The sequence below is a fragment of the Dicentrarchus labrax genome, unplaced genomic scaffold (genome assembly GCF_905237075.1).
Source record: "Dicentrarchus labrax unplaced genomic scaffold, dlabrax2021, whole genome shotgun sequence".
Taxonomy (NCBI): domain Eukaryota; kingdom Metazoa; phylum Chordata; class Actinopteri; family Moronidae; genus Dicentrarchus; species Dicentrarchus labrax.
In genome coordinates this window covers 6672191-6694008 of record NW_026136721.1, presented here as the reverse complement: position 1 = coordinate 6694008, position 21818 = coordinate 6672191, and the positions used below count along the sequence as shown (strand labels likewise).

General features: G+C 38.3%; 1 protein-coding gene across 2 annotated transcripts; it reads right to left on the bottom strand.

Moving 5' to 3' along the window:
• Nucleotides 1–133: 133 nt before the first annotated feature.
• On the bottom strand, nt 134–20568 carry btr01 (bloodthirsty-related gene family, member 1). Of its 2 annotated transcripts, XM_051386408.1 has the most exons (11): nt 20413–20568; nt 14068–14643; nt 12079–12259; nt 10441–10536; nt 8648–8737; nt 7908–8051; nt 5783–5930; nt 5081–5125; nt 4924–4950; nt 4271–4446; nt 135–1035 (listed from the first exon to the last, which is right to left on the bottom strand). In XM_051386408.1, exons 2-11 carry the CDS (start codon nt 14637–14639, stop codon nt 667–669), a joined length of 1848 nt encoding a protein of 615 aa, XP_051242368.1. In that variant the 5' UTR covers nt 14640–14643; nt 20413–20568; the 3' UTR covers nt 135–666. The 2 variants fall into 2 exon arrangements, with proteins under 2 accessions (XP_051242369.1, XP_051242368.1); XM_051386409.1 differs by lacking the exon at nt 20413–20568 and having other exon boundaries at nt 134–1035.
• Nucleotides 20569–21818: the final 1250 nt, after the last annotated feature.

The following is a 21818-nucleotide window of genomic DNA, read 5'->3' as shown; positions in this document are numbered from 1 at the left end:
ATTTTTTGTTATACAAAATGAAACATAAAAATCAAACCATTTCTTAAAATTTTGCTCATCCCTCTTTAATGTCTTAACATTTATATATATATATATATATATATATATATAAAATGTTTTTTATTGTAAAACAAAAATCACATAACCACTTTTTTTGTTTTTTACTATCCGTTTCTGAAAAGAAAATCAAAATGTCCATAAGATACACTAAACATGAATACTTGAAAACTTTCAGGGCTAAACAGGGCCAAACATCAGAAATATTGGCTACTGCTGACTTCAGTCTAAAAGTATTGACATTAGCCAAGGCTAACACAGGCACATCAGTGGCACCCTAGTCTAAAACTACCTAAGTTAACAAATGGGCCAATCATTATCTACCCGATTGCAATGAAGGAGTGAAATGCTGCTGTGATCAGAGGTACTTCTGGTCATCTTTGCCCAACATACAGGATGCATGAGGGATTCATTACTACACTGGAAAATCAGATAAGTTAATTTAACATAAAACATTTTTAAAACTTATTACGTTGAAAATGTAAGTAAAATTAACTTAACTTTGTAAGATAAAAAAAACATTCTTGATCAATATCTTTAGTAATTTGCAATTCGCGATGCAAAAAAACCCTTTGCATTACAGTACAAAGATCTCCTTAAATGGTTCACTCATGTCAATCTGTCAACAGGGCAAATAGTTATTGGAGCCTCATTCCTTCCTGATTTATTAGTACATGGGCTGAAGAATGGATGGATGGTGTCAGGAAAAGTATCTGTGAATGTATATATGAGCACTCTGGCCTCAACGTTGTAAAAGGACACCAGTCCCTTATCGCAGTCCACATAAATTCCAATCCGTGATGGTCTAAGGTTGAGGGTCAGGCTGGTTGAGGGTTCTGTTCGGAAGGCGTAGTCACTCTGATCCCGCAGACTGAGGAACCAATAGCCATGGACGGGGCTTACAGTGATTTTGCCCTTCCGATTGACGGACCAGCTTGCCACTCCCAGGTCCCAGTCAGTCTTTCCTCCCACCTCCACCTAGAAAAACAGTGTGGGACAGTTTACTGTAGAAAGTGCATAAATTCCACCTGGGGGGAGTTAGAGTCAGGTCAATTCATTGATTTTCCAATTTATCAGGTTTATATTGGTATTAATTTGCACATCACAAAGTCAAATTATCCATTTGTGATGGAATTTGCTACCTTTGACCAAAATGATATTAATGGTCCAGTGTGTAGGATTTAATGGCATCTACTGATGTAGTTGCAGATTGCAACTACCCTCGTTTCACCCTCCCCTTCCCAGCAAAAAGGAACGGTAAATGGACTGTACTTGTATAGTGCCTTTGTAGTCTTCCGACCACTCAAAGCACTGTACGCTACATGCCACATTCACCCTTTCACACAGTGACGGCAAACACTCATCACAAACAGAAACTAATCCATCCATCCGGAGCAATCTGGGGTTTAGTATCTTGCTCAAGGACACTTGCACTGCAGTAAGAGGAGGAAACTACAAAGGCCACAAAATGTGCAAAAAACATTTGTTTGTCCCATCTAGGCTACTGTAGAGGTATGGCAGTTCAACGTGGAGGATTCCATGGAAGGTGATTATACACTAATGAAAACATACCTATGAATATTATTTTCCATTTCTACCAATAGATCCTCCTCAATGTTACACACTGGACCTTTAGTGACTTTACAATCTCTTTGCAAATCTGAATCTGTTAATTTAATTATTTAGTATTTTAGATTTGAAATCCAAGAGTATTAGAGGTGAACTGGGTAGAAAAACTCTTAACAAAAACTACTGCTCAAATGATGGGATTGTATGTGATGTATTCTAAACGATTGCCTATGGAAAAGCCTTAGTTGTGATTTTGATATAAAGAGTTTCAAACCTATTTATGATAGACACAACCACCTACATGTATTTTCCCAATCTGACTGCAGATGGTGCCACTATACCAACAGTGAATCAGCCTACTGATTTACCAACACAGCAAACACTGATGAACACAATGCTAGTACCAAAGTACTGAGAATCTGAAATATTAAACATTAAATCTTGACATAGAATCGGCACATCACACACAACAAACTATGCACATTCTTTGAACACAAAGAATCATAGCTGCATCATTGTGTTTGTTGTCGCTGTGTGCTTGTGGTTGCTGTAATCTAGGAATGTACACAACTAGGTGTATCCTTCAGTATGGTGACCACTACCCAGAATGCAATGTGCCATGACGTGGTTGCCTATTCTCTATTTGGAATGTTGGAATGCCCTCTAGTGGACAGAACATGTTACAACAAGATGCTGACAGTGGCATTGTCAGTATGATACAGCACATAGTAAACATGAATAACAGGCTAAAGCTGAGCATTTCATTTTTTTCTTTAATAAAAACGTCTTTTAATTTCTCTAGAAGTGTTACACTGTTTATTAGAAAGGCATTAATGCTTTTAGAAATGGGTTTGTCTATTTAAGTGAATCAATATTGTGTTTTTTAACTTGGTGCTCTTAAAAAAATGGCCTGTCCTCACCCCCAAAATTCCTTATAATTTTTCCTTTCTTACAATTAAAATGATTACATAAACATTTCAATATTAAACATTAAAATGAAACATTGATGCATTTTCATAAACATAATACAACATTTAGTGAAGTCTGCTCGATGTTCGAAGGCCTGCTGCTACTGTGATAGTTATAGCCATGCAAGTGTTCAGAGTCAGCAGCCTAGTGTCCCCTCTCTGGGGGTCGGCAAAGTTTCACAGGGTTTTGCGGGGTTTTGCAGGGCTGATTTTAGGTAGTTTTTATACTTAAGTAACTCTTTATATTTAAAGTTTAGATTATTATTCAAGATCTAAATTTACTCAGAGAGCCTTTACTCTCTGATTAACTGATAAACCGATAACCAGCAACAACAAAGAGCTAACAAAACGATATGGAGAAGAAAGCACTGAATTTGTCAAAGACTATGCCTAGTAAGTCTGTATGATTGTTAAAAAAACCCCCAGTAAAATGCAATATTCAGAAAGAAGAAGAAATCTGCAAAAAATTCACCTGAATTGCTCTTTTTACACAAGCTTCCTGAAGTTATTGTGTTCACTGTTTGGGTTCATTGTTCAGTTTATAAATTATCTACTGTTATTATTATGCATCGAATTTAAATGAAATGTAAATAAGATTAAGTAATTTTTCAAGGGTCAGTTGACTCAACGATACCAAAGGCGTCCCTTAAAGATAAAGTTTGGGAACCACTGATTAGTCTACCTTTACGTCTTGCTGACCGGTCCTTTTTGCCCTTTTATCGCCATCGGCTGGATTGGGCTAGTGGAGCTGGTGGTGGCTAATATTGTGGTAATGAATAAGTTTGTCCTATTAGGCTACCATCCTGAAGAAACTGAGTTTAGTCAGAGCTCAGAGTAGCAAAGTGTGTCTGACTCTTATTTATAACACAAATGTGAGACTTTTAATTTCTTAAAATAGTGGAACAGAGTGGATACAAGCCTCTGCTTCTCATAGACTTGTGAGGAATACAAACAGGGACAGCCTCCTTTTTATTATGTTGGACACGATGTTATGACCATAGCTGGTCAGCAACACTGTGGTCAATATAAAGTGAGGAAACCCACTTCTGACCACTTTCAGAATTTCTGCTTAAATAAATAAATTAGATAGTTTATTACAAACTAAAGTAAACTACACAGGGCATATAATATAGTGCAAATTAGAATAAATAACACATTTACTCATTAATTACACCTGACCAACCAAACACGGTTGAAACTAATGCAAAGCTCTAGTAAATGGTAAATAGACCTGTACTTGTATAGCGCCTTTCTAATCTTCCGACCACTCAAAGCGCTTTTACATGTGTGTGTATGTGCCACATTCACCCTTTCACACACATTCACACAGTGATGACAAAGTCCATCAAACAGAAACTAACTCATTCATACACATTCACACACCGATGCACGGCATTTGGGGTTCAGTATCTTGCTCAAGGATGCTTCAACATGTGGCACCAGGAGCCGGGGATCGAACCCACGAACGACCCGCTCTGCCTCTGAGCCACAGCCGCCCAGTACTGAGGTATTTAAAATCATCAACCATCTGAACCTTTTCCTCATCAATCATTATTGGCCGCATTAAATCTTTGCAGCTGTGTATGATATTTGGTCTTACTGACATGTCTTTCTAAGAAACTTGTTAAACACCAGTTTTGAAGAGCTAACACAGCTTCACACTGTGTCCCACCTACCTCCCAGTAATGCCGTCCTGAGCTGAAGCCCTCGCGGGCCAGCACACACACCACCCGATCAAAGCGCTCTGGGTTGTCTGGTACCGGCTGATGGCGGTCCCCACAGTGCACCTGCTTCCCATCTACTGAGATGACGAGACGTGGGTGGGCCGTGTGGGGATCTAAAGTGATGTTGGCTGACAAATTGAGAGAGTGATGGTTGGTGATCAGGGTTGGGAGAGTTACTTTATGTAATCTGATACAGTTACTTATTACCTGTTAAAACATGTAGTCTAACCTAATCCAAGTATAACAATAAAAAAGTAATGTAACTTGATTACTTCCCATTACTTTTGGATTACCTCAAAACAAAATAAACAAGAGAAAAGAAATTCCAGTAAGAAGTATAGATATGTATAGCGTATGTTATAAACCAACTGAACAATGAAACCTTGGAAAAGACAATAGAAACAAAAAAAAGGAAAATGGAAAGATTATTCAACTCAAATCATAATTTTTTCATCAAAAATTTCAATAATTACAGTTACATTTTTTTGGTATCTTGATTACATAACTGAGTTAGATGTAATCTGTTACTCCCCAAGCCTGTTGGTGATTATACTAATGGACAGTGTAACCAATGAAGATAACATTAAAAGAACTATAAGCCTTACCTGCATATTCTTGAACCCTCCTTATCTCTGCAAAGAAACAGAATATATTTACTTTCTTGTTTTGGTTGTATTGATTTATTGACTAATTGAATTCAATTGGAGGCAGGGTGGCTTGAAATAAACAACATTTTGTGCTGTTAGCTGATCAGAATCTTACTTGGGTTGGGCCTGGGTACAGGTTGCTCCAATGAGGGTCGCTGGCCTGTTAATTAGATGAAGAAGATATACTTTATTCCCTAGGGGGAAATTGTTCTTTTCACTATTTTTTGTACACATACACACACACACGGCTGAAATGCACACTTCATGCACTTGTGGACATGCAAAGGGGAGAGAGATGGTTGAGAGATGGGGCTGCAACATTAGCGGCACACCATGAGCAGGTTTTGGGGTTAGGTTGCCTTGCTCAAGGGCACCTCGGCAGTGCACAGGAGGTGAAACTGGCACCTCTGCAGCTACCAGTCCACACTGCATATTGTGGTCTGTGGGACTTGAACCGGCTAGGGTTAGGCTCTTCCGATTCCCAAGCCATGTCCCTACACACTGAGCTACTGCCGCCCCAATTATAGAAGACAGCGTTACTACTGTTTGGGTTGTGTACAGTCAGAGAACATATGGTCATCAGAGCTCTGAACCACAAAGGCAGGAGCCAAATGGAGCTTCTAGAACAAAAATACATGGTAGCTGCTACAGTTCAGTTGGTGCATTTGGTTGTAAAAGCTTAGCAGAAGCTTGTAAAACACAACATTTAAAGTTCCATCTTTTGTCTGATCATAAATTCTGTTTCAGATTTTAGACAGCAGAATGTTTCCCTTCAACATATTTACTTGCTCCAGCTTAGGTGTAAATGAGGACTTACAGACTTCTGGCAGTTTTCGCATCTCTTCCACAATGTGTTCCATCATATCATTGACAGTCCTGAGAATCCCCCCCGAGGTCAGCTCAGATGCCACAGAGACACCGGACCAGTCCTTTGTCTGTGGAAAGGTGGACAGGGTGGGGAACGTCTGCAGAGAGAGAGAAGGGGGCTTCAACAGGCTGAAAGAAATACCTCAGCTTTTAGAGACTGTCACATCATAGTATCCAAATGAATTGTTGGAGCTTGTAAACAGAGACTAATATATAGTTAGGTCCAGTCGAGATGAGGCAAGGACCACAGTCAGAACAGAATCATGGTTGTTTTGCTTTGAATAATAGTGCTTTAATAAGAAAAATGGTAGAGGATTGTGGGATCTGGAAATGTAGTTTTGTCGGCTAATATGGATGTTACTCCTGAGTACCAGGTCAGAGAGAATGTCCAGGTCACTGATCTATAAAATATTCAAACTAATCTTACAAGCAAAACAACAGATATATGTCAGCCTCTTTACAACTATATATCATTATCATTATATATAATTATATATATGTTTATCAGTAACAATAAGGTCCATCATCTCGTGGCCCAATTCTAGGGCGTAAACACACATTCTTTTTTGAGCACTGTCTCTGGTTATTTCATATTTATTTTAAATTTATTTCCATTGTTACACTGTAATGCCTCAAAAATATGGTTTGAAACGGATTCGATTGAAAATTTTAGGTACCACAAACAACATTTTGGAAAATTACAGAAACATTACTTTTTAGTAGTTATTTTGTTTTCAAGGTACAAATACAAATTACAAAATTAAGTCAGTGTCACTTCATTTACAAAAGCTACTTGATCAAGAATGTTTTATTAGTAGAATTAAGTTAGTTTTACTTAAAATTTTCTATCAACTGATATCAGTCGATTTATAACAATTCTTTCTGAGTTAAATTAAGTTATGTAGTTTTACAGTGTAAAACATAACTGTAACAATGGGCAATTTTTAGAGTTGTTACCATACCATTTTTTCCTTTCAAAGCAGAATACCAACACTTGGACTGGTTACGGTTGGCCAATTCCAAGTAATGATTCAATGCATATGTGTTAAAATGACTTTGTTATCCTGCTGGAAGTAGCAGCATCCTGATAAATGATATGGTAACGGATTGTGTACACTCTCCCATACTGCATTTTAGGCAAAACATTAAGTGCATGACTCCTCCCGGCTTAGTTGTGCCAAGCATCATTCAGCGTTGCTAGCTGGTGACTTTTCAGACTCTCTATGCCACTTTATCTCTAAAAGGTCACTAATGAAAATGTATACCATGGTCTGGGTGAATACTCGATTCTGATTGGCTGCTGGGTGTCCATTAATACCTGCTATAGGACACCTGCAAAGTAGTTCCAGGGAACAGTGGCTCATCAGCTGTGCGTTGCACAGTTCTGGCCTCCACGTCGTCAATTAATTCCTGATAATGCACAGCTTGTCACGCATTATTCCTTATATCATTTTTCTAATTTATCTGGGGTGATTCACAGACTATTCCGATTAATGTGATTTCAAATGTTAGTATAGTCATTAAAACTACATCTCCTCTCCCACGCTTCTCTCTGGAGCAAGAACAGGCGGTTCTGTGTTGCCTTTTAGCTCATTATATTAATGAGTGGATGAGCTCTCCAAAAGTGAAGCCAAAACAAATCTTTATCGCCCTCTGGTGGCTGACTGCAGTATATGTCATAAAGCCTGCTGCCTCCATGTTAGCAGATGAGACAGGGCCAAACTAAAACAAAAAAAATCCAAAGATGTTTCTGTCATTTGAGGAAGTTCTCATCACACTGGTGTATGTTCAAATGTTCCTTTTTTTGATCAGTTTGGTTTTAATTAGCTATTTGAAGCTATAAAAAGGGGTTTTACATAATGACTGACAGCTGAGCCCTGCTCGAGTCAGCCGGGTGTATGGGCGGTCACAGTGCTTATGTAGCGCCTAGACCTGCTTTATAATCAGAAAAGACATGGAAATCTCACTTTAAATGTAATTAATTTCATAGTGGATTAATTATTGAATCCATAACTAGTCCTGCATGTTTATCTCTTCTGTGTTTTCTTGTATGCTCCTGTGTCTTTTATCTATACCTTGAGAAAGTGTATGTAGTCTTCAGACACTGCCAGCTGGCTCAGTGCTGTTCTCCTCTTTTTTAGCTCGGCTATCTCCTCCTCCAGCTCTCTGAGCAGGCTCTGAGCTCTGTGCTCAGCCGATCGCAGACTCATCTCGATCACCTGGAAGAACAGGACAAATGTACACCATGTAGCCTAGTTAAAGCTGCAGTAGGTCACTTTTATAAAAATAACTTTTTGTCATATTTGCTGAAACTTTCACTATATGCTTACAGTAGTACTTGAGACAGATATTCTGCTCAAATACTGATACTGGGAATGAGACTCAATTATCAACTTTCTTCCAGCTTCCAACCAAAAGCTGTTTTTTATTTTTCTTGGCTCTGATTGGTTGTTTATTTATGATAGTGTTCAAAATGCTAATGTCTGTTAACAGTCAGAGAACTTTCCATTTTTTACTTCAATAAATATGTTGCACCCTCAAAGTGAACTGCCAGAAACACGTCCGTCATCATCAGTTTCAATAACAACTTCTCACAGTTTTCATTTATTCACATTAAATAGGTATTCATACATTCACATAAGTAATATTTTGACCTTGTAATAATCAAAATATGGATTACTAGAACACGCATAAAGTAAATGCATTCAACAAGAAAAGAATAGCTGTTTCAGTGTGCTGCAAAAAATTAAAAGGCCTTGAGTTTTTCAGTTTTTGTTATAAGATTCTACTTACTTCCCACATCAGTGTTATTTACCTCCAAGACTTCAGCTTGGCAGCGTTCCACACTGGAGATCAGCTTGGAGAAGGCACAAACCGCTCCCTCTGTCTCTCTTTCTGCAGCAGCCTGAACACAAGATGAACAGCAAAGAATGGGAGCTGCTTAAAGGCACCCACTGGAAGTTTGTCATGTCGGATACTTTTATGAGCTCACGGCAGGTTTTCTCTAAAAGAGACAAGTTGATTATGATATGATATAAACTAAAAAAAGTTTTGCAGACAGATAATCTTTTGTTAGAGAATTTTTACAAACAATTCTGTATTTCAAAAATAGTTCAGATTCAGTTGTGAACCTGATTTTCCAATATTTGCAAACTTGAAAATTAAATAGTTGCAATTGAAAATTTGAGTTTTTTCTAAAGAAGAAATGTAAATTATCATGGATTATGATTGGTTTATTTAAAAACTAGTGCTGTCAGTTAAACATGTTATTAAGAGTGTTAACGCAAACCCATTTTAACGGCGTACATTTTTTTATCGCGAGATTAACGTTCTTTTTGGCCTAGCACACTTTGTAGTTGCAACAACTAGTAACGTTAGAAAAACTACAACACCACACCGGATCTAGCTAGACCGGAAACAAAACAACAGGCACACCGCACACACTTGTTTAAGAGTAGTAGACGTTACGTTTTGAGTGGATGGCGAGTGCGAGACGCCGAAATGAATGCCAATAATATTCTGAATGGAAAGTTTACTTTTAAAAAGTTGCCAAATGGTTCCATTGACAAGACCAAAGTGATCTGTGTGTTTTGTCGTTGTGAACTGAGCTATCATCGCAGCACGTCCAGTCTGAAATACCACTTGATGGCCAAACACACAGCTGATGTGAATTCTCTGCCCCCTCGTCAAAGCCAGTGACAATGGATGACTTCAGACAGAAGCTCATGGATACCACAACTAAGAACAAAGTTACTGCAGCCATAGCTAAATGGGTGGCTACTGCATGTAGGCCTGTTAACGTTGTGGAGGACGAGGGTCTAGTATTTTTCTCAGCCTTTTATTGATGGACAGTGTTACATTGTGTGATTGTCATTGAGAGATTATTTGCTCCAAGTGAGAATGTTAGTGTGAAATTGAACACTACAGTATATGCCAATGTTGTTTTCAATAAAAACAACATTTGCACAAAGCAAGCCGATCCACTTTTCCATGTTTATAAGAGCATTAAAATGAGAAAACATAATGGGACAAAAAGAAATCAAGGGACATTTAGAATAGATAAAAATGTGCGATTAATTGCCAGTTAACTATGACATTAATGCGATTAATTACGATTAAATTTATTAATCATTTGACAGCACTATTAAAAACATTTACAGTGTTGAAGTATGTTTTACTGGCCAAGTTGGGGACTAATCCCTGACAAATAGTGCTGAGAAGAATTCTTGGAGAAACATCCTAAATCCTCATGGGATTATAAATAACACTCAGACTGGATTATCATATTGACGATTGATTGAGTCTCCAAAGAGTCCCTGTGGTGTGAAAGACATCTTGCCTTGTTCCTGTGCCAAAGATACCCCGTCCCAGTGGCTCCTGCCAACTACTCATCATAAGGAAACTAATTCATTCACACAGCAATTTGGGGTCCCGTATCTTGCTCAAGGATACTTCGACCTGCAGTGGGAATCGACCCGCCAGTCCTCTGATTAATGGACGACATGCTCTACTTCCCTAGCCACAGCCACAGGAAACAATAAATGGGACAATAATTCCAAACTTCTAAACCTGAAAAATAATCCAGTTTGTTACAGACTGAAAACTCACCTGTATCTCTCGTAAGGAGGTGTGTATTTCCTCCACTTTCCTCTCTTTGACACCGATTAGATCCTTCAGCTCCACCTCTGAAATACCTAACTGGGACTGGAGAGGACAAAAAAAGGACGAGGATCAACCTAAATGTGTCTATAACTAAAAGCCTTATCCTAAGCCTGTCACATATTCTGACCAGATGTGCATACACTATGTGTGATATAAAAGCTTTAATAGACTTTCCATGGCTGCAAAAAGAGTATAAGATGGTCAATAAGCATTTTTCTTGTTCAAGTTCATTTGTTTGCAAAGAGAGAACATACATTTGGCAGTTGTTGCTTCAGTATTTTACAATATTTTAATGTATTTTCCCACCTGTTAAATTTCGGACTGCACATTTTGCTATAAAAGAGCACGATTGCTTGTATTGATCTTTGCGGTATTGCACCTGTTCCATATATAACATACCATAGCCCAGGGGCAACTACTGGCAACGTAATGTAATGTGTGTGTGTTTGTGTGTGTGTGTGTGTAAGGCATAGCCAATACGAACCAAATAAAAAGGTTTTAGCATTTTGTCAAATAAAATCAACATTATACGTTATGTCCTGACCTGGTGTCTTTTACTCTATATTTTGGTGAACCTGAATAGTGGTAGCTCCTAGTCTTCAGTCTCCCTAGCTAGGCTAGCTATGCCAAATGCAAATTATATATTATATAATTATATATTATATAATATTATTGATATTTTCACTATATCCTGACAGTAGAACATGAGACAGATCATCTGTGAAACAATCAGCTTCCTCTGGCTCCTCCTAGTGCTGCTAATGGTATTTGCAAGAATTCACCGGGCTCAGACGAAAACAACCAATCAAAGCTGAGAAAGCTAGTTGATTGTGTGCGGCTGTAGCGCAGAGGCAGAGCGGGTCGTCCCCCGGAAGGTGGAAGGTTGTTGGTTCGATTCCCGGCTCCTAGTGCCACATGTCAAAGTATCCTTGAGCAAGATACTGAACCCCGAATTGCTCCTGATGCATCGGTGTATGTGAATGTGTATGAATGCATTAGTCTCAGTTAGATGGCCATTTACCATTGTTGAGTCTCATTCCCAAATCATCAGCTACTGATGCTTTGGGACACTGGGAATTCTCAGCTCTGATCACCTAATGCCATTAGGAGCACCAGGAGGAGCCAGAAGAACCAGATTGTTTCACAGCTTATCTGTCTCATGTCCTACTGTCAGGATATAGGATAATAGTGCATGGACAAATTTGTTTGCATTCGCCACCAACATTGCTGGTTTACTGGTATGTTTGATCTGCAGTGAGAAATTAGCGTTATAAGGCTCAAAAATATATGTTGCAGCTCCAGAAAGATTTTACTTTGCTTTTTTGGCTAAGATCGTTTTATTCATGGTAAAGATTGCTGATCCCTGCCCTCACCGTATACTATCTATGTATAGGATATTTTTGTGGTTATAGCATCTTTCAAATGATCATTATGTTTTTTGTCTGTAGCTAGATCAGACAAGCCAAGACAAAGTCACAAATGTTTTAATGTTTGAATAATCTCGTTGAAATCTGTCTTGTGATAATGCAGTTGCAGTGAAAACACCAGATTTGTTCCTAGTTAGACAACTATACAAATAAATACCTTCTTGATGTGCCACTCTCTTTTGGCAGGGATGACGTGGTGCAATCGGTGCTCTGCTGCCTCCACACATACGCTGCAGACACAGGTGTTGTCAGTCCGACAAAAGAACTCCAGAGCTCTGAGGTGGATGGGACACAGAGGCAGACTGGGGGAGGAGTCACTGGGGCCACTCAGAGTGTACCTGTTGTAACATTAATATCAAGTCATGATATTGTTGTTGAGGTTGCTGTCAGTTTTGCTGCTATCACAGCCACAGCCAATAATGTGATAAATGTGAGCTTATGTGTTTGCTACTCTATATTAGCTGTTTGTATACAGTGTGTGTATTTTTATGGGATATGGTAATAAAAGATAAAAAAAACCAACAATTTTTTAGACTTGGGGCCTGAGCTCCAAAACAAGCTGAACATCACACACGCACTTGATGTACTCCATATCGCAAAAAGTCAGTGGACACTCCCTACTAATTATTGAATTCAGGTGTTTCAGCCACACCCATTGCTTACAGATTCATACAATCCATGAAATCTCCAACAGATAAACATTTAGAATTTAGAACAGGCATGTGTAAGCCTCGCATCACTATGTGCAATGCCAGACAGTAGTGTAGCGCATGCTACAACTCTGTTTTTGGAGCGTTGAATCATGCTTCACTATGTGGCTGTCTGATCGATTAATGTGAGCTTGGCTGATACTGTACACCACCCACCAGAATGTATAGTGCTGACTGTAAAGTTTGGTAGAGGAGGGATGATGGACTATTTTTCAGGGTTTGGGCTACACCACTTAGTTCCACTGAAGAGTTTTCTTAATGTTACAGGATACGAAGACAATTTAGCCAGTTGGGCACAAAGCGAGGCCTATAAAAGAATGAGGAATCACAAGCCAGGCCTTCCATCCGTCCAACACCGGTACTGGACCTCACAAATGCTCTTTTGGCTGAATGGGACCTGACCAATGGGGCCTCTCCATCCCACTCTGCTTTGGTCTAACTTCTGAGAAATGTCTCTTAACTGCTAAATCCTCAACTTTGTTACCAGTAAGTATTTGTCTGTGTGCTGTTTGGTGCTGGACAGGTGGTGAACAGTGGCTTTTTTTAAAACTGAAAACAGCTGCCTGCTGCTGCTGGCACTCCTATGAGAGCTGTGACACTGAACCAAAAGAACAAATTACAGGCCATAAAACCAAAACAAAAGCTGAAAGAGGCTAAGAATCTCAGAAAAAAATATTCTAGTCTTGAAGTGCAGAACCAGATGATGATTCAATTCAATTCAGTTCAATTTAATTTTATTTGTATAGCGCCAATTTATAACAGAAGTCATCTCAGGACACTTTTCAAAATAGAGCAGGTCTAGACCGAACTCCTTAATTGGGACACTACAGATGACACATTTATTCATTTGACCCATTGTTCATCTAAAAATAGTAATTAGAGCAGCTTTTCAACTCAACATTTATAACACTGATCATCAACAGCGGCAAAAACAACAACTTGTAGAGTTGCAGCCTTTGAAACCTGTTTTATGGCTGAGGCATAGTGCCAGAATATTTTCACATCTAATGTGGTCAATTTATTTGGACTACACTAGAGTTTGAGATTTTTGGAAAGACTGTGGAAAGACTTATTTTTTTTAAATTCAGTTTGAATGAAGTGTGTTTTATGATGACAAAAACAGCCTTGCAGGTCTGTCAATGGAGTCTGGAGAGCTGTAGCTGTTAATTAGTTTTGTTCTGGGATGCTGGTGCTCTAGTGCAACATCCTGTGACAGTGATGTCCCATATAGAACCTTGAAATTAGGCTTAGCCTCTTGTAAAAAAAAAATAATAATTTGCAGGAAAATGAATAATTGTTAAAAATCTCTCTACATGATTATGCTTCACTTTACTTTCATTTCTCTGTGTTTTAGTAATATCCTTTCCTTGTGGAGCATTACAGATAAGGTTAAATCCAACCTATTTAAATATCAACTAAGGAGTGTAGTTTGGTACCTGCGGGGAGGTGAGTAGGGTGGAGGCAGGTCGTTGTACTCATTGTTCTGAGCCTGGAAAGACAGGTGAGCATTGACTGGACTGGGGCTTAGTGGGTGAGAGTCACTGGGAGGGAGAAAGGTGGGAGCAGACCCCCCAGGAGTCTGCAGCTGCTGAAAACGAGTCATCATCTCAGCAAAGATGCTCTCCGGCATCTCAGTCGGCTTCTGGGCCAGAGACAGGCTCGGGTGATGATGATGATGGTGAGGGTGTGAGTTGGAATCCTCCACTTCACCTCTTCCATCCATTGAAAGTCCAGAGCTGGCCATCCACTTGAACTGTTCAGTGATTTCCTTCAGGGTTCGGTTGATATGAAGCTCTGGTCGCTTGCGGAAGGACTCCTTGCAGAGGGGACACTGGTAGGACTTGGCAGCGCCCCCTCCTCCTCTTCCTCTGTCCCAGTAGGAGGAGATGCAGGCCTGGCAGAAGCTGTGGCCACATGGTGTTGACACTGGGTTGTTGAACACTTCCAGACAAATCGAGCAGGTGAACTGGTCTTCAGATAGGAAGGCAGTAGCCAATGCCATGGCCATCCAACTGCAAGAGAAATAGTGTTGGCTTTAGAAAGAAATATGTAATTCAGGATATATAACCACTGTGACATACTTGATGTCTGATCCTTTTTGTAATCTACTAATTTTCCGTACTTGTGTAAGAAACAACTCAAACAGGTTCTGTATGGTAATGCAAAATACTGTCGGGCCACATTTACACACATGAAAAGGTCTTGCTTTAAATAAACACAAGGAACAGTTGAAGGAGCTGCTTAAAACAGTCCAGATTATTAGGGGAAGATGATTCCAGATGGTTGCGGCTAAAACAACAAAAGCCACCTTTAGTTTTGCAGTTGGAACGGGGGATAGGTAAAAGGCCAAGATTTGAGGACGTAAAGAAGTGGAGTGGATGTAAAGTGGAATGAGGAACAAGAAGATGGTAAATGGTAAAGGGATCTGTACTTGTATAGCACCTTTCTAGTCTTCCGACCACTCAAAGCGCTTTTACACTACATGCCACATTCACCCTTTCACACACATTCACTCAATAATAGCAAAGTCCATCGAACAGAAACTAACTCATTCATACACATACAGAAACTGATGCTCAGCATCAGGAGCAATTTGGGGTTCAGTATCTTGCTCAAGGACACTTCGATATGTGGCGGGAGGAGCCAGGGATCAAACCAACAACCTTCGGATTAGTGGACAACCCACTCTGCCACAGCCGCCACATCTGATCTGAAATGTAACTGGGTGCAAGGTCATGAAGTGCCTTATGTAATCAATCTACAGAGTGGAGGGGAATTTAGGACTAACGCTGTTATAGGTGTTTGGTGATGGAACTCCCAAAAAGACAGAGCAGTCCTTAAACGGGACCAATTGTAGGATTTGGTGGCAGGAGGACTACGTTGGTAACTTTCAACATGGTGGCCTCCATAGAAGAGGACCTGCTCCCTCTGTAGATAAAAACGATTCTCATTAATATATACAATAATAAAAACATACCTATTAATATTATATTACATTTCCTCCTAAATGTTAAACACTGGACCTTTAATCTAGTCCTACACTGTAAAACAAATCTGTAAATTTTCTGGGGTTTTATTTTACAGATTTATTTCTGTATTTATAATTAATACATTGCAATGTTAATAAAATTACAAAAATAGCCTATGAATGTACATGTCTAATGAAAAATAAGAGGAACAATCTGTAACTGTAAATAATCCTAAAATGACTGCTTATTTCATTTTTTCACATAAAAAGATCAAAGCATTTTTTGTTGATATTTATTGTTAATCTAATAGATTAAACTGTTAAATTCAAGTTCAATACTGTTAATACATTTCTAAAATTATGTAAAATCAGTATTTGTTTGTAGTTTTAGATGGATTTGTTTGTTAATTGAAATATATCTTGTATAATTATGGATGTTTTCACAACAAAAACATTAAATAAATGCTTTTTATCAGTGTATAAGCACTGGTAAAGTCTCAAAGTACAGTTTTTATCACTGAAACAGAAATAATTATTGTAATTTCACAGATAATGACTTTTATTACTGTTTTATAACTTTTGAAATTCAGATTAAAATAAGAAAAATAACATAACAACACTCTTCTGTAGATTAAACCCTGTTTAAGCCCATTGTTTTTACATATGTAGATATCTTAAAACATTAAAAAGACCAAAAATAACACAAGATTTTATGTCAAATTAAAGCTAAAGACTGTATTTTAATTATAGAAAATGACTGTATTTTTATGATGTTATTTTACAGTCACCTAAGCTGAAACTAATCCTGCTACTAACCTGATTCAAGAACTGCCTCAGTTGTAGGAGTGAGTGTTGCACACACGCCTCCTGCACTTACACACACCCACACCAACCTCCTAACTGAAACAATACAAGTGAGTGGTTTCGCAAGATCAGGAAATTCAGGTTTGGTTGGAACATTTAGACTCCATCTGTTGACCATGAGGTGATCATTAGAACGTTAAATATGGCAACAAACCTGCAAGTCATCATCCACATTTCCTTTTCTCTCTGTTCAGAAATATTAGCCACCAGATTGTCCCCTTACAGGACCAGTGTGTATGATTTAGTGGCATCTAATGGTGAGATTGCAGATTGCAAGCAACCGAATACCCTGCGCCTCACCCTGTGAACTTTCTCACTCTTTATACTACATCACCTGACTTTGAGGGTGGGTGCAACCAGATATGGCTGTACAGAGGGGTACCTACAGTGCCATATTGTGATCAGAGGGCCACTGAGCAAGCAGCTGTATTTGACAACTTGGGACTAAGACCTGATTCATTTTTTCTGGGGACAAGCTCTAAAAAAAAAAGAGGATATCTTATTGACTAAAGTACCCCTTAAATTATTAAATTGTATGTATTTAGCCTTTATCAATAAACAATTAAGATTTTTAGCTGTTTTTGTTTTACCACTCAACTTTGGGAGTCTTATAACTAGCCCCCTTTAACCCTAACCCGAACCCGAACCCTTCCGAGATTCAGGGTGATTTATAACAGTAGATGTCTTGTTGAGCCATTTTTCAAGCCATGAAATTCAGATTTTTATGAATTGGATGAGAATGTCAATATTAACACCAGTACTCATAACAGTACAGTCTTATAATTCAGTTTACAACTTCAAAAACACGTTTTAGGGCGGAGTACCTCTTTAATAACTTGTGAGACACTTACGTTATTTGCTGTGGCTCAGGCACTGTGTTGTGTGTGCACAGTGCATCACCAACTGTTTATTTAGCAGCTAAAATGCTGTGTCAGAGATACACTTGTTAAGCAGTGTAATTGCTGAATTAGTTTAATTATGTTTGTCTGTCTCTCTCATTGTCTGTTGTATGTCTGAAAAGAAGCAGCCCACACACACATAGACACACACATAGACACACACACACACACACAGACACACACACACACAGACAGACAGACAGACACACAGACAGACAGACACACACACACACACACACACACACACACACACACACACACACACACACACACACACACACACAGCTACCTGCAAGGGCCGTGTATTATATGTATTTGTCGCCTTACCTCAATCTAAAACCAATCTGAACCACTACCTAAAGCTACTGTAAATCTGATTCTAACCCTAACCTGTATGGATCTAAAGAATGGAAAGGGGACCTTTTCCTCAGCATTCTTAGCATGTCCAAAACACAAGTACACACACACAGCTGCAGTACAGGTAGCACCAGTTTCCCATTGGTGAGGTATGAAGTAAACAACCTGAACATAGTGATCATAGCGATATGTGTTTCTTCTGTGCAAGTACCTCAAGCAATTTGCTTTTAAATGACTAATATACACCATTCAGCCATAACATTCTGACCACCCTGGTGGCTTGCCTTTCCTTCCTTGGAGCACTTTTGATTGGTACTGACCACTGCAGACCAGGAACACCCCACAAGAGCTGCAGTTTTGGAGATGCTCTGACCCAGTCGTCTAGCCATCACAATGTGGCCCTTGTCAAAGTTGCTCAAATCCATATCAACCCATTATATAATATATATAATATATAATATATATATATAACTTTGAGGACTAAATGTTCACCTAATCTTTCCCACCCAGTGACAGGTGCCATGATAACCAGATAATCAGTGTTATTCACTTCATCTGTCAGTGCCAATAATGTTATGGCTGATCGGTGTACATGGACAATCATTAATGATTCCCAGTGATAAAAAAAACGTAGGATTTAGTGGCATCTACAGTAAAGCGCCTTCCGTGTGTGTAGGAGAAAAAAACTGTAGAAACATGGCCATTCAACATGGGGGACTCCATAGAAGAGGACCCACTCCCACTAAAAACACTTTATTCTTAGGCAACAAAAACAGAACAATTCTTAGTTTCAGGTGAATTTACAAATCAATGAAACCTTCCATAACATATTCCTGAATTTAAATACTTAATGAGGCTTTAATTATTTTGAGAAAGATAGCTGGTTTAAGCCTGGTTCTAGGCCTCTGAATCACCACCTACAGAGTTGTGAGCTAATCCAGGTGGGATTAAGTATAGACATCTATCTATATATCATCTCTATCATGTTTAATTAAAGATATTTACACATGTAAAAACAATGAAATTACCTATACATACAAGAAAACACTGCTATAATACAAATAATCAGGCTTAAATGTACAGTAGAGTGCTGTTTTTTCTCTTTTTAATCTGAATTTTAAAAGTTATAGAACCGTTATAAAAGTCACCATCTGTCAAATTACTATAATTATTGTTGTTTTAAGTGATAAAAATTATATTTTGACAGTTTACCAATGTTTATGCGCTGATAAAAAACCTTTATTCAGCATTTTTGTTGTAAACATTTTCAAATTTATACAAGGTATTTGTCAATTAATAAATCCATGTCCCAGGTTGTCGAATACCGATGCCGTTTCTCACAAAAGAACTGATACAAAAGAAAACATGAAAACAACCAAGCTGAGAAAGATTTAAAGAAACTTTAGGTTTGAAGCTTGACAGTTGATTGTGGAGTCTCATTCCCACATGCGTCTGTATTTGACACCCTTGGAATGAGACTCAATGATCGCCCATCTGTCTCAAGTCTGATTGGTTTTTTGTTCAGGCCCGGTGGATTCTTGTAAATGCCATTAGGAGCACTAGGAGGAGCCAGAGGAACCTGATTTTTTCACAGATTATCTGTCTCATGTTTTACTGTCACGATATAGGGAAAGTTTCAGCAATAATGACAAAGTTATTTTTATAAAAGTTACCTACTGCAGCTTTAATACTTATTTAAACGTCTTTCTCTGGTCTGTCTGAAGTGTAGTTTTATGCAACAGAGCTGTAACTACAGTGCTGAATGGTACGGTTGACACCACCTGTCAACAGTACCATTCCGCACATTGTTATATATTGAGGAATCAGTCATGAGCTGAGTTCTGCATGGTGAAACAATGTACACAGGTCCCTAAAATAATCAACATTTCACCCCAGTGCCTGGTTCCCACCCGTTTTATCTGCCGTTCTTTCTCACGGCATTACATTCACTGTAAAACCAGATAAATTAAATTCACTTAAGAATTGTTGAAACTGATTACATTGAAATTTAATTTGGTGGGTTAAAAAAATTCTTGATCAAGCAGTTTTAGTAATTTTAGGGGACACTGGATAGTTTTGTAATTTTTATTTATACTACAAAACAAAAATACCTAGTACCTAGTAAAAAGTAATTAACTCAAAAGTAATTTACAAAATTGAGTTTGTGCTACTTTGGCTTCTTCTAATTTATTAGTTTCTACAAATTTTTGATGTAATCCCTTTCAACAATCTTTTTGAGTTAAAATATTCATCGCCCAAAGCAAGTGTGTTCTCCCACTGTAGGAACAAGAGATTATAATAGTGTAATCAGTGATCCCACATATCCACACATTAAATGGCTTTCTACATTCTTTCACATGCTACTCACAATCATGCTTCTAATAATAGAACAATTATCAAACACTAAAAATGCTTTACTGGACACATAACAAACACTGCGGTCAGCCTTTTTCCTGATAGGGATGGAGCATTACTGTAAGTACCTGTTCTCACTATTGTCTGTTATCTCATACATACTTTGAGATAACAGACAAAGGTGTATTGCAAATGTACAACAGGTTAGGCCATTAGCATGAACCACATACTGTCCAGACACCAAAAAGAGAACTTTATAATATGACAACATGTGAGACACATGGGTTCCTACTGAATAGAGAGGATTCCAGCGTGATCCTACCTTGCTTTAACATTACCTGTTGTAAGGACTGAGGTTATTTCAGAGATGTGGTCTGTGTTAGCGGCGGTAAACGGATCCAAGCCTGTCTCAGTGCCGCTCTCTCTCTCTCTCTCTCTCTGCACTCTTTCCTCCTCCTGTTAATCCTTGTATCTGCTTGTCAGTTGTCAGATTCCTCTCCTTTTTCCTTCCTTCTGTAATTGTGCTGCTGACCCCACCCTCTGAACCCCCCACCCACAAAGCTCATCCGATCCAACCTGCTCGACAGGTGCAGCTGTACAGGTATGCCTTTTTCAAACAATCTCTCCCTCACTCTTCTCCAGCACACTGACACTCCTCTCTGCTCCTTCAACCACTAGAAGGCCAGAATGACTGCTGCACAGATACAATCTGTTACACAACTGAAGAATGTATTGGTTAAAAAACAATAAATGTGTCAAATAAGTATTTAGAGAATAATTAGAAATGTGAAAGTCTTTTGTTTTTCTATCTACTCATGTGTTTTCATCCTCTTTAAAGACTGGAATCCTTTTACACTGTAAAACCAGATACATTTATTTAACTCAAAAAACTGTTTGAACTAATTTCATCAAAAATATTTAACTAACACAAACAAACATTTTTAGGTTAAAAAATAATCTTAATTAGGCCGCATTTTATTAGTAATTTTAAGTGGAGTTAACTTAGTTTTGTAAGTTACACAAACATTAACGCTATTTAATGAAGAATGTTATTTTTAACTTAATTCACTTCAGGTTTCAATTAAAATTTCGTTAGTTTTACTTTACTTTAATTTTTTTAGTTAAATGAATGATGGTTTTGCAGTGTAGGGGCAATGTAAATATTTTCTGAGAATCCCTAGTGCCCAAGAACTTTAATTTCCCTTGTGTTCAGTGTGCCTATACTGGGGAGCTCACTTTCTCTACTGCCATTGGCGATATATTTTCGGGTATTGTTTTATTTTAAGTTAATGATATTGGGCTGTCACGCTCCAGTGTTTATGGCAAGAATAGCATTATGTTTTTTAAAGTAAAATAGTGATGAGTCACCCTCACGCACTAATCATACATCAGTAGTAGAGTCACATGATGAACTGCAGATAAAATCTTGTGTACTACAGACAAGAACAAACTCCCCACAAACTCACTGTCAGCAGCATTTTGGTTGTGAGTTGGTCTATCTCAGTGGTGGAAGCCTATTAAGTCTTTATGATTGATACAAATATTTAAAAAAAACACAATACAGACAGAATTGTATAAAAGGTTGCAGGAAAACTAATCTGTGATGCAATATTTACAGGAAATAATCTGTTCAAAATGCATACAAATTGCTTGTTTTACACAAACTCAAAATAAAACCTGTCATTTATTCAGGGGTCGACAGTTCAGGCAACGATAAACAGGTTTTTTAAGATAATTAGGCTAC

What these genes read in the sequence shown, in the direction of transcription:
- btr01 (XM_051386408.1), bottom strand. Translation starts at nt 14,639, where the DNA reads ATGGCCATGGCATTGGCTACTGCCTTCCTATCTGAAGACCAGTTCACC. An exon ending in GAGAGTGGCACATCAAGAAG is followed by an intron (nt 10,537 to 12,078) that starts GTATTTATTTGT and finishes TGTCCTCTCCAG; the next exon opens with TCCCAGTTAGGTATTTCAGA. An exon ending in ACTACATACACTTTCTCAAG is followed by an intron (nt 5,931 to 7,907) that starts GTATAGATAAAA and finishes CTCTCTCTGCAG; the next exon opens with ACGTTCCCCACCCTGTCCAC.